This window comes from Triticum aestivum, chromosome 3A, assembly GCF_018294505.1.
Source record: "Triticum aestivum cultivar Chinese Spring chromosome 3A, IWGSC CS RefSeq v2.1, whole genome shotgun sequence".
Taxonomy (NCBI): Eukaryota; Viridiplantae; Streptophyta; class Magnoliopsida; order Poales; family Poaceae; genus Triticum; species Triticum aestivum.
The window spans coordinates 708,859,345-708,870,598 of record NC_057800.1 but is presented as its reverse complement, the minus strand read 5'-3'; the positions used below and the strand labels follow the sequence as shown (position 1 = coordinate 708,870,598).

Below are 11,254 nucleotides of genomic sequence, written 5' to 3'. Positions count from 1 at the left end.
TTTGTCGTGGCTTCTTTGGGTTCACATATTGGTCTTCCATTTGCAACTTGGAAATGTCATGCTTGTCACAAAAGACATATGCTTCATGTAGGAAAGATTCCCATCCATTTCTCCTTAGATCTTTCAAGGAGGCTTTGGTTGAATTCACACAATTAATAGCATTCACAATGTCCTGATTCTTCCGTTGTAGAGCCAATGATAATGTATTTGTGATTATCAATATAGTGGAAATAAGCTGTAGGTAGAACACAAAATCAAAAGACTAAAAATAAACAAGAAGACCACATGTCTGCCTTCTCTTTGTGTCATCCATGTCTTCTTCTTCCACATATTCTAGCACTTTGACAACTGTAGGGAACATATCAATCAAACTCTTAAGTGTCTTGTAGTGAGAACTCCATCGAGTGTCTCCAGGTCTTTGAAGAGCTAGTTCTTGATTTAATCCTGTCCCACTTTTTAGCAGTCCACAACCTAAAGCTTCACACACTTGTTCTTTATGTTTTTCTCGAATCATGTCCTTTCTCTTTGAGGATCCAGAGACCACATTCAACAAGACTGAGATCATACCAAAAAAATTGCCAATGCATTTGTGCTTCCGAACAACAGCCACAGCAACTAACTGAAGCTGATGGGCAAAACAGTGAACATAATATGCTGTGCTATTCTCTCTCATGATTAAGGATTGTAAGCCATTAAACTCACCTCGCATATTGCTCGCACCGTCATATCCTTGCCCTCTAACTTGCTTGAAACTTAATTTATATTCTGCAAATAAATCATCAATGGCAGACTTGAGATACTTGGAAGTTGTCTCCTTCGCATGAGTAAGGCCAACTAATGTCTCTATGGCACTTCCACATTTACCAACATACCGCAATACCACCGCCATTTGCTCTTTACCAGCCACATCCCTTGATTCATCAACTAGCAAAGAAAATACATCATTCCCAATTTCCCGAAGAATAGAATGCAATATCTCCTTTGCAAAACATTCAACTTTGTCCTTCTGAATCTTTGAAGAAGTCAATTGATTATTACCTGGAGCATTATGGGCCACAACTTTTCTTACCTCTGGATTCTTCTCTCTTGTGTAAGCATGCAATTCCTTTAAATTACCTTTATTGAGAGACTCATCAGACTCATCGTGGCCACGGAAAGGCAACCCTTGCTTCAGTAACACTCTAGTAACATCAATTGAGGCATTTAGTCGAGTATAATAAGCATTCCTCTCAACATTACTTTGGTTGTTTAGAGCAACATAGATGTGTTGCTTTTGTTTCAGCAAAGCATCACAATCTCTTTTTGCTTGGTTGTGAGCACTATTGATGTCTCATACATGCTCCTTTAATCTATATTTTTTATTCCAACTTGACCAACCATTTGCAACAAATGCATCATAACCGGCTTCTTTCTTCTTGCGCGGTCTAAACAAGAAACAACAAAAACAATATGCTTTTCGTTTGGACTCACTATACTCAAGCCAGCTCCCAAACTCATCAAACCATTCCCGAACGAACCTTCTATCTTTACCACATATTTCTGTCACTTCAAAATCAGCAGTACGAGGTTGATAAGGGCCATTGGCCAAATACTTCCTTCTTACCATATCTCTCTGATTGGGATGGTACTCATCTATGCTTCTCCTTTTACCTGGATCAAACTGAATTTCTTCTTCCCAATTGATCTCTTCAACTTGATATGAATTCCTTGTAGTATTGGCAGAACTAGGTTCATGTGTGGAGGCATCATTTTGTCCATGTGGTGATGGCGGGGCTGGAACATCAGCCTGTTCATGTGGTGATGCATCAATTTGTCCATCCGATGGTGGCGGAACTGAGCCATCGTTCTGATTATGTTCGTGTGACGGACCAACATTTTCATCTTGCACTGAGGTTCTCCTCTTTTTAGAAACCTTTCCATAAACTGAGCTTCTCCTGAAATTTACAATTTATTCAGATAATTAAAATTTGTATGAAAGAAAAGAACTATGAATCATGTACACGTACATAATACTTGAATTGGAATTTGCATGAAAGAAAAGAACTATGAATCATGTACACGTACATGCCAGCCTTCCTAGAATTTTGCAATATTGGTCTCCACTTGGTGCACAGTTATCTCAAATAGTTCAATTACCCAATACAGTCAAAATCTCTAGTAATATCCAGTACGACAGTACCCCTAATTCCCTAAGGTTAGAGAGACAAAGCAATAATTAGAATAAGATTTGCAAAAGGTTGAGGCAGAGTCGCAGAGGCACATCAAATTGGGGGTCTGATGTAGCATACATGTGCCTTCTTTTCTCCACTGATTCGGCGACTTGCCGCGATCTGCCGATAGGCGGCGTGTTCGACGTACGGGGATACAGAGAAAGGCGAAAGAACAAAGGCATGAAGCGCAAAGTCACAAGCGAGGCGAAGGGCGGAAGCGCCGAGGCAAGTATCGATCAATGTACTGCTCGTATCCTGGACAGGCTGGACTGGGCCTTCGTGGCTTCCTCAATCGATACGGCGTCATACAATACAACTGGGCTGCACTTGCGTGATGTACGGGTGTCCTTCTAGGAAAACTAGAAAAACGCCCGTGCGTTGCAACGGGGCCACATTAACTTTAAGAGTTCAATATTACGACATTGGCGACTTTTTTTATCATCAAATCTTCACACACACACAGAACCACACTCTCCCTCCCTCTTCCTCACTCTCTATCCCCGTCTCCCTCTCGCTCTAACACACACACATATCCATCTTATTGGGTACGGGACCATAATCCATCTATTCACACATACACGCTAGTGCATAACAATATGGATTATGTGTATTATATTTGCCACCAGAATTGAGGGAATTAATTTCATGTAAATCGACCAGCCACAACTCCAAGAATACGCGGACGAGGTGGTTCGGGTCGGCGTCGACGCCGTCCAGCGCGGGCCACGGGCCCGCTTCCAAGTGCACGTGCAATGCACGACTTCACAAATATTATAATCAGATATGAGAAATCACATGTATAGAAAAGACATTCTGATAGCAATCCAAATACCATACTCAATTGAATACCTAACCTGGACAATACTCTTATTTCTATGCGCCAGGAAAAAATGGAATAGCAAAGCTAAGTATGCCTACATACGCTCAGATTATATATAAGAATCTTGGGTGAACAATTGCAACAAAGCACTAAGCAGCGATAAATTTAAATAAAAAATCCATTAACTATGCAGGCAGCAGGCTTGTTACAACATAGAGAGATAGAAAAATGTCACCTCCAGTAATGTAGCGCAAAGGAGTGGAACGAAGCATGAATGAGCGGTTGCCTGTTCTTCTCCATGTACATGGATCAGTAGTAGAGGCCAAGTATATAAGTACTTGACGGAACTCCACTCTTCGTGTACGGAGAGCCATGTCACATTCTCGCCGCTGCAGCATGGGAGGACGGCTGGTTCACGCGACCCTCCAGCTGGGGGATCCATGGTGGCTGACCGTCGAGCTCGAGGCAGAGAAGTTGAGGGCAGTAGTGGCGAGATCCATGCCAGCCAACCGGGCGAAGAGGAGGTCGTCGGGGAGGGACACATCGGCAAGATCCGGTCACCACGCGACCTGAAGAGCAACAGTGATCTCCACAAGCTGTAGGCCGACGGCGTGCTCCATCCCCTGCGATGGGGTGACCACGGCGGTGGCCACAGCTCCTCATGCTCGCCTCGATCTCGGCGACACACCCTGAGTGTAGGAGGCAGCAACGACCTCGACGAAATCATGGCCTCCATCCCGAAACGCAATCATGTCGCTCTAAATAAATGGATTCAATCATGTGACTCTAATTACTTCGGATTGTTATGTGCACATTAAGCGGGGTGCAGTTAGGAAAGAAAATGTTTTCTAATTAAAGTGATTGAGTGATTTAAGGTAAGGTTAATTAATTTAGATTTGATTTTTAGTGATTGTTAGTAAAGTATGATGCGTTTTTAAAATCTTTTATTTGTTTCCTTAAAATCTATTATTTGTTTCCTAAAAAAATTTGCAATAATGGAAGGTATCGGTTGATTTGGATAAGTTAGTAAATTTAGATCCGTGATTGCGTGCACGTTTGGAAAGTGCTGATTTGCAAGGAAAGAGCTGAGGAATAAATAAACCGGTGAATAAGAAACCAACATCGAAAAAAATCTACGACGGTTAACCTACGAAAAAAACCCGGACGAAAGTGGTGGGACGAAAAAAAACCTGGAAGCGAGACTACCAACTGCTCCATTAGGAGTAGAGATCAGGGGTGTCCCATTGTATATGGGCTCTATCTCTACTCCTAATGAAGCAGTTGGTAGTCTCCGCCGGTCAATTTTCGTCCCACCTTCACTGGTTTTTTTTCGTCTTAAACAAATTTCGTAGATTAACCAGGCAAAACCAGCGAACAAAAAAATCGGACGACGCCCTAGCTCCCTCCGCCCGCGGGTCGCCCGCTCCCTCGCGCCCCTGTTGCTCCCTCCTCGATCCCGATCTGGATCGAGGGGACGAGGAGCTCCTGCCTCCCCGACGGCCGACCTCCTCCTCGCCCCGCCGCTGCGTCCGGCGCCGCCACGGCCTCTGGAGCCAGGGAAGCCATGGCCTGAGCTCGGCCTCGAGGTCCCCGCCGCCGTCTCCTGCAGCTTCTGCCCCGCCGCCTCACCGCCCGAGCTCGCCGTCGCACCAACCTCGGCGCCGCGCCGCCGCCGGCTCTGGTCGCCTCCACCTCCGCGCCATGAGGAACCCGCCACACGCGTCAAGGCGAGGCGCCTCCTGGGCTCCGTCCGTTTCCAGAGCGAGCGCCCGCGAATACCTAGCTAGCCGCCGCCGTCGTGACCGTTCCAGCCACCGCCAAGGTAAGGTGCTTTCTCCATCTCAATTTCCTTCCTTCCCCATGAAGGTTAATTTGGATCCGTCCATGTCGCCGCGCCCGCCCAAACCGTAGGCCACACTTCCTCTTCCACCTCCGCGTACTCCTGGTTGCAGCCCCAGCTCTTCACGGGCAGGGATCTGCGGCTCGCCGGCGTGGCCCGTGGCAGGGGAGAGAAGGGGGGCATGATCGGCGGGGCAGAGTTCTTTCGGAAGGACAGCGTGGTGGGCAACATGGACGGATACCTCAACTACCTGTCCCTCGAGTATGACTTCGTCTCGGACACCAATCCTGCTTGGTAAGACTTCCCGGCTCTTTCCTCCCTTCTATCCGTTTAGAAACTGAAAAGGTTGTGATGCAAATTCGATTTGTTGCTACCTGTATTCAGACTGATCTGCTATGGGTGCGGTTCCTTGTGGCAGAGTTCTTTATATTCCAATTAATTTCAAAGCAGATCATAAACTGAGATCTACTTGTCAATTTATACTGTATCTCAGATCTCATTTGTGCCTTGAATATTAGCTTCTTCATGGCAATTTCAAAGTTACATGTACCATAGCCAATCAAAATCTGCACCATATTAGTCTGATGCTTTCTTACCCGCTCATCCTGAATTAGTAGGCAGTTAGGCACTTTCCAATAGGATCAGCTTTATTGTACAAACTCACTTGTATTTTCCATGTTATTTGCAGGGTATCTTCATTTTGGAAGCAGGAATCCTTTCCTCATAAGATGGATGAGCTGTAGGATTTGATTCTGTTCAGCTTGAATTAGTTTTTCATCATCATGTTCTTTGTATTAGGAATTCATGCCTTCCAGCTCTAATTTTTTCGCATTGTTGGTGTATGCTGGGAGTCACATTATTATGCTGCTAGCAAACAGTAGGATTGGAAGTCTTACTCTGTAGGTTAGTAATATCTTTTCCACTATACCGAGGTTCAGCAATTTAATTCGTATTAAGGTCACACAAGCAGTTTGGTTTTCAGATTTGTCTTGACAAACATATTTGGTTCAGCAATTTAATTCATATTAAAGTCACACAAGCAGTTTGGTTTTTAGATTTGTCTTGACAAACATACTTTGCAGATTATCCTCACATATGAAATTGATTTCTGCAAGTTCCTTTCACTTCTTATTTATTTCTTCACTTGGTTATGATGTACAGCTATTCGTTTTCATGATAATTCATGCGTTTTGTAGTTTTCACTGACAGAATCTTGTCTTGAAACAAGATTGGTTCCCATTGTTACAGTGAAGTAGCTACCAAGCAGCGAGGCCATCGAGTGACATGAGACCGCGGGACGGCATGAGAAGAAGCAGGGGGTGTCTGGCGGGATGGAGAAGACCACAGGGAAGTGTGGCGATGGAGTGCAATCCCGAAGAAGAAGAACATTGCAAAGAAGGACCCTGGCCAAGTGCCACCCAATTCTCTTTCACCGACCCATCTAATGGCCATCAATTCAATTGGTCCAAGCTGTTGTGTTGACCTTCCCATTGATCCACTACATCCTCGCCCAGCTGGTTCTGCTATGTTTCTTCTCCATGGCGTTGCTGGTTGCCGGCGTGCCTGACATCGCGCCTTATGTGACGTGACATGATGCTCCTCTACGTGTTCTTCTCACCCCGGTTTCCATGAGGAGAGATGTTGTTCTGTGGTTCTGTAGTTCTACTCCATAGCAATGATGGAGTCGCCTCCATATGGATATCAATTATCTCGGGATCATGGTGAGGTTACTAACTCGACCCTTTGTTTGGCTCTGTTCGTGTGGATCTATTCATGTGCATCTGTAAACTTTATTTAGGTACAAGTATTGTTCTAGCGCTTGTGTTTATTGTTTTTGTAAAAATAAGATTTATTGATCTCATTAAATTGAGGTTTTATGTTCACATGAAATTCTAACTGAATTTGCTATTCAGCTGACAATTCCAACAATTTTTTGTATTGTATTTGCATGTAGAGAGCTGTCTACGCAACGGCCAGGGGGCATATGCTTCTCCTAGCACTAAGACCTTCATCCTATTTGAGCCAGAATGGCTTTGGTGCCCTCTCTCACTCATGGTGAGGCCGTGATGGAGTCGCCTCCATATGGATAGCAATTATCTCGGGATCATGGTGAGGTTACTAACTCGACCCTTTGTTTGGCTCTGTTCGTGTGGATCTATTCATGTGCATCTGTAAACTTTATTTAGGTACAAGTATTGTTCTAGCGCTTGTGTTTATTATTTTTGTAAAAATAAGATTTATTGATCTCATTAAATTGAGGTTTTATGTTCACATGAAATTCTAACTGAATTTGCTATTCAGCTGACAATTCCAACAATTTTTTGTATTGTATTTGCATGTCGAGAGCTGTCTACGCAACGGCCAGGGGGCATATGCTTCTCCTAGCACTAAGACCTTCATCCTATTTGAGCCAGAATGGCTTTGGTGCCCTCTCTCGCTCATGGTGAGGCCGTGCATGCTTGCCATGTTGTGGCTACGAAATCTCAGACTGAGTCGCTTCGGTCGGGCACTATTCAGGTACAACTCACTTTCCTCCACCATTGTTGGTTGTTGTGCATCACAGGCTTGACGAAATTTCATTGATGGTGTCGATCTTGCTCTTGCTAGACCCTCCTTGTTATAAATCATTATTGGATTCTAGCTAGGGCCTTAGGAATTGATAATTTCTTGATTGTATCGCTGAAAATGTAGTTCTTACAAGATTCTCATTGCCAAAATTGTTATGGCAGCATGAGTGAAAATATGTTCCTTTTAAATGCTTAGATTCTATAGAAACCTCTGATGTATATCCTAAATTACTGTATTGTGTGCTTTTGTAAAATAAACTGTATTGATTCAATTTATATATATGTAGTACAATGGTTTTGCTCACATCACAAATATCTAACGACAAGAGTGATTACTGAGAGCATAAAATATATTTCAATTTCTAGGCCGCTACATTATTTTGAAACATGAGCTTTTTTAAAACTGAGTGTTTGACGTAGCTTGTTGTTATTGTCAAAATGAAATAGCGAGCATATATTTGTTGCTTTTTGTTTAGGAAAGTGAAAAAAACAAGATGCCGTTTGTATGCCAGGAATGGCATATGTGAACGACTCAAGTGGTAGTTTTTAGGGTAGGGGCAAGGGGCATTTTTTATAAACTGCCATGGCAGTTCTTTAATTTAGTGCAATTTTTTGAGAAACAGCCATCCACAGGATCTTGATTGTGCGGTTATGTGTGTGTTCACTGGGACCTCATCACCAGCGAACGTTCGCCGGGTATTGTTCAACATGGCTCTAATGATTCAATCAAATTTCATTGCAAAGTATACTGGACCAGGCTTTCCTTCTTTCTAATGCGGTGTTAGTTGGCATTAAGTTGTGAAATCCAAATCCATACATTACAGTTCTTGTTGTTCTAATTGCACAAGTATTTTCACTTTTTTTTTGTTAACTAATCTTCACACCGAACACAATCTCAGTAACCAGACCTGATATAGTAGTTAGTTTTGGCATTAGACACAACAACTTTGACATTGATAATTTCCTCATATATTTAGTAGGACAATAAACTTGTCTAGCATTTCATTATGAGTTGCAGGCTCTGAAAATAAATGTATGTGCCCCCTAAATGATTAAACGTGTGGTTTTTGGAATTATGCATGCTGACATGCATTGGCAATCATTATTCAACAGTATTCCTTTTCACTGAAATATAACCATGTAATGCTTACGATTTAATCTGGTTATCTAGACAACTAAATGGGTTAATGTTATGCTTAGTATCTTTTGGCATATGTAATGCATGGAAGGAAACCAGTGTCTTTTGATAGGGATTTCTGGAGGTAACATGCCTCTGACTGTATGCACTGAATTTCAGATGCTCTGTTTAGAAGATGTTTTCTTCAGTAGTACTTCATATTTTTATGATTTCCTGTAACTTGCTGATATGGCACCGATTTGCCGCATGGTGTGCTACAACTACACTCCAGGGGAATATTTGTTCAGAATCTTCAGTCTTGTAATTTTCTCCTTGATGACAATGACCATGCTGTGCTGGGGGATTTGGGATTCCATCCTTGCTGTTTGGACTTCCGCTGCCAAATCCAGATCTTATCCAAAGACTTGGGACTCCAAATTACATGCCCCAGAACATTGGCGACCAAACATCAGAGGCCCAATTAGTTACGAGACTGACTCATTGGGGTTTCGCTTGGAGCATTCTTGAGATGTTCAGTGGCGTTCAGACTTGGTGTGCCAAATCACCAGATGAGATTTATCAGTCAGTTGTCCTGAAGAAAGAGAAACCGATGTTCCTATACAATTTACCTATGGAGGTCGCTAATGTCCTCTCTGGCTGCTATGAGTATGAATTTCGGGATCACTCCTTGATGTTAGATATCTTACAGTCATTTGAAAGGTAACATGCTAAAACTCTGTTTCTGCTTCTGCCTTGTTAACTTATAATTTGGTTAAACTGCCATGGATGGGTGATTTTACCATATTTCATTTTCATATTTGCTTATATTATATTGTACAAACTACTAAGCACTATTGAAGTTTGTCACATGAAAGCATGGAACTGCTTTCTTAGCTGTGTCGTTTATAGTCATATATGGTCAATGCACGTTTATTTTCCTCCAGAGTTTACTTTTACTATGTCCTGGTACTGGTTTTCTCTGCAGGTTTCTCTACATTAGCTTTGTGTATTCAAATTTTTTGTTCCTGACAAGAAGTGCATTGCACATGCACACTTATATGAACAAGCCTTACATGATTTGCTCTTTTACTGATGAACTGAGGAGGTCAGAGATGTATAACAGCCATATTGATCCAAATGACAAGTACGGCAGTGCTAACCTGCTTACCTAGAATTTTACCACATCCTAAGACTTGCAAATCTGTATAATAGGAATGGCTAGCTGTTTTCTGGTCTACAACCGTGACATCTGGTGGCATCTCTCACCATGTCTGCACATAGTGTTTAGTCATGATTCTTGCATACTGTCGAGACTCGAGAAGGGCGTGACATTTTTTCCTGAACTGATTTTTAATTTTTTTTGCTTACCGGTTGAGCTCGGTTTCAACTCTTACCTGAGTAGTTGATAGGCAAGCCTGATGCAGGTGTATGGAAATTATGCAATTCCATGAGGTTTGGAGTTGTCCAGTATACTACTGAGGCCTACATATTTTGCTGATGCAGGTTGGAGGTGACACATGAACGCTGGCAATGCAAAATAGCAGATATAAAATAACTGCAGCTCAGGCCATGTAGTTCTACAACAACCAAGGAAGAAGTCCGTTTTTTAAGCCGACCTTGGCCAAGCATTTAAGCTTATATGGTTGCTCTCTATTTTTCAGAGGTGCGTGTACTGAGGACGCCCATGATTTAGGGCCAAAAATCTAGACAAAGTGACAAAACTTTGTACGAGACTTACTTGAAGCCAAGGAGGTCAGGGGAGGAGGACAACAAGGCTGGGGAGCGGAGGCGGAGGCTGACGGGGAAGAGAATGATCAAGCATGTAAATCTAGAGCACAAGCTCGTGATTTATCAAGGGAGTGGCGCTGCCGCCGGATTAGAAAATCATATCTCACGTTAAGGTGTTTTTGTCTTTTGTTTCTGTACAAATTTGGTGCAGGCAAGTTTTTGATGATATATATAAGATGACTAGCATTATCTTTTTATTGAGTGCATGTTCTGGTAGCATTATCTACTTAGAAAAAATTGCTATATGCGTGTAGTGAATAATATCTGTAGGCGGTTTCCCACCTTGTCCCTTGCTAACTGTCATGCCGGTGTTGAAAACTGGCTCACTTAGAAAGGGAGTCAGTGGACATTGTGATCAAAGTGAGGGTTGAGAGTGAGCACGGGTTGGGGTTGGGATTTGCAACAGGAGCAACACAGGTACTATGGATTATGGTCACTTCTGTAAGTACTCTCAACAATGCTAGAAGCACTACTCCATGATTACATCAGCACATTTACTAATGATATAAAGTAAGATTAAAATGTAGCTGACCAATGTAGGCTCAGGAAGAAGTTTTTATTATACTTGCTTAAATATCGTGTGAATGAAGCTAAAAACATCATTTTCTAATATTGTGTGAGAATTGCGTAAACACAACAACAAGGAACAATAGATATTAATTTGTAATAGAATTTTAATTGGATCATCGCTCTATATGTATACATTGTTAATTTATCTCTTTTATCAATTTTACAAGTGAACTGGACTTCAATAAATACCCCGATTGTGCCCCTGCTATCTTGTCTCTGCATGCAAAATTGGACATGCGTTGTGTTTACATAATTTTAGCAAAATATTTTCGTAGCACGTGACAAAGCACCAACATTCCCGTACTATCTTATCTCCATATGTGAAAATTTACATCCATTATG

General features: G+C 42.4%; 1 protein-coding gene across 1 annotated transcript; it reads left to right on the top strand.

Annotated features, from left to right (window-relative positions):
- The first annotated feature begins 1,764 nt into the window (after positions 1-1,764).
- Positions 1,765-5,831, top strand: LOC123057219 (serine/arginine repetitive matrix protein 1). Its single transcript, XM_044480311.1, has 4 exons — positions 1,765-1,892; positions 4,383-4,852; positions 4,942-5,164; positions 5,559-5,831. The coding sequence occupies exons 1-4, from the start codon at positions 1,765-1,767 to the stop codon at positions 5,611-5,613; spliced, it is 876 nt and encodes a 291-aa protein (XP_044336246.1). The 3' UTR covers positions 5,614-5,831.
- Positions 5,832-11,254: the final 5,423 nt, after the last annotated feature.

Bases quoted from the DNA above. Each gene is read 5' to 3' on its own strand.
- LOC123057219 (XM_044480311.1), top strand. From the start codon at position 1,765: ATGGCGGGGCTGGAACATCAGCCTGTTCATGTGGTGATGCATCAATTT. The intron at 1,893-4,382 runs GTTCTCCTCTTT...CAAATTTCGTAG, and splicing joins CATTTTCATCTTGCACTGAG to ATTAACCAGGCAAAACCAGC. The intron at 4,853-4,941 runs GTAAGGTGCTTT...CCCAAACCGTAG, and splicing joins CCGTTCCAGCCACCGCCAAG to GCCACACTTCCTCTTCCACC.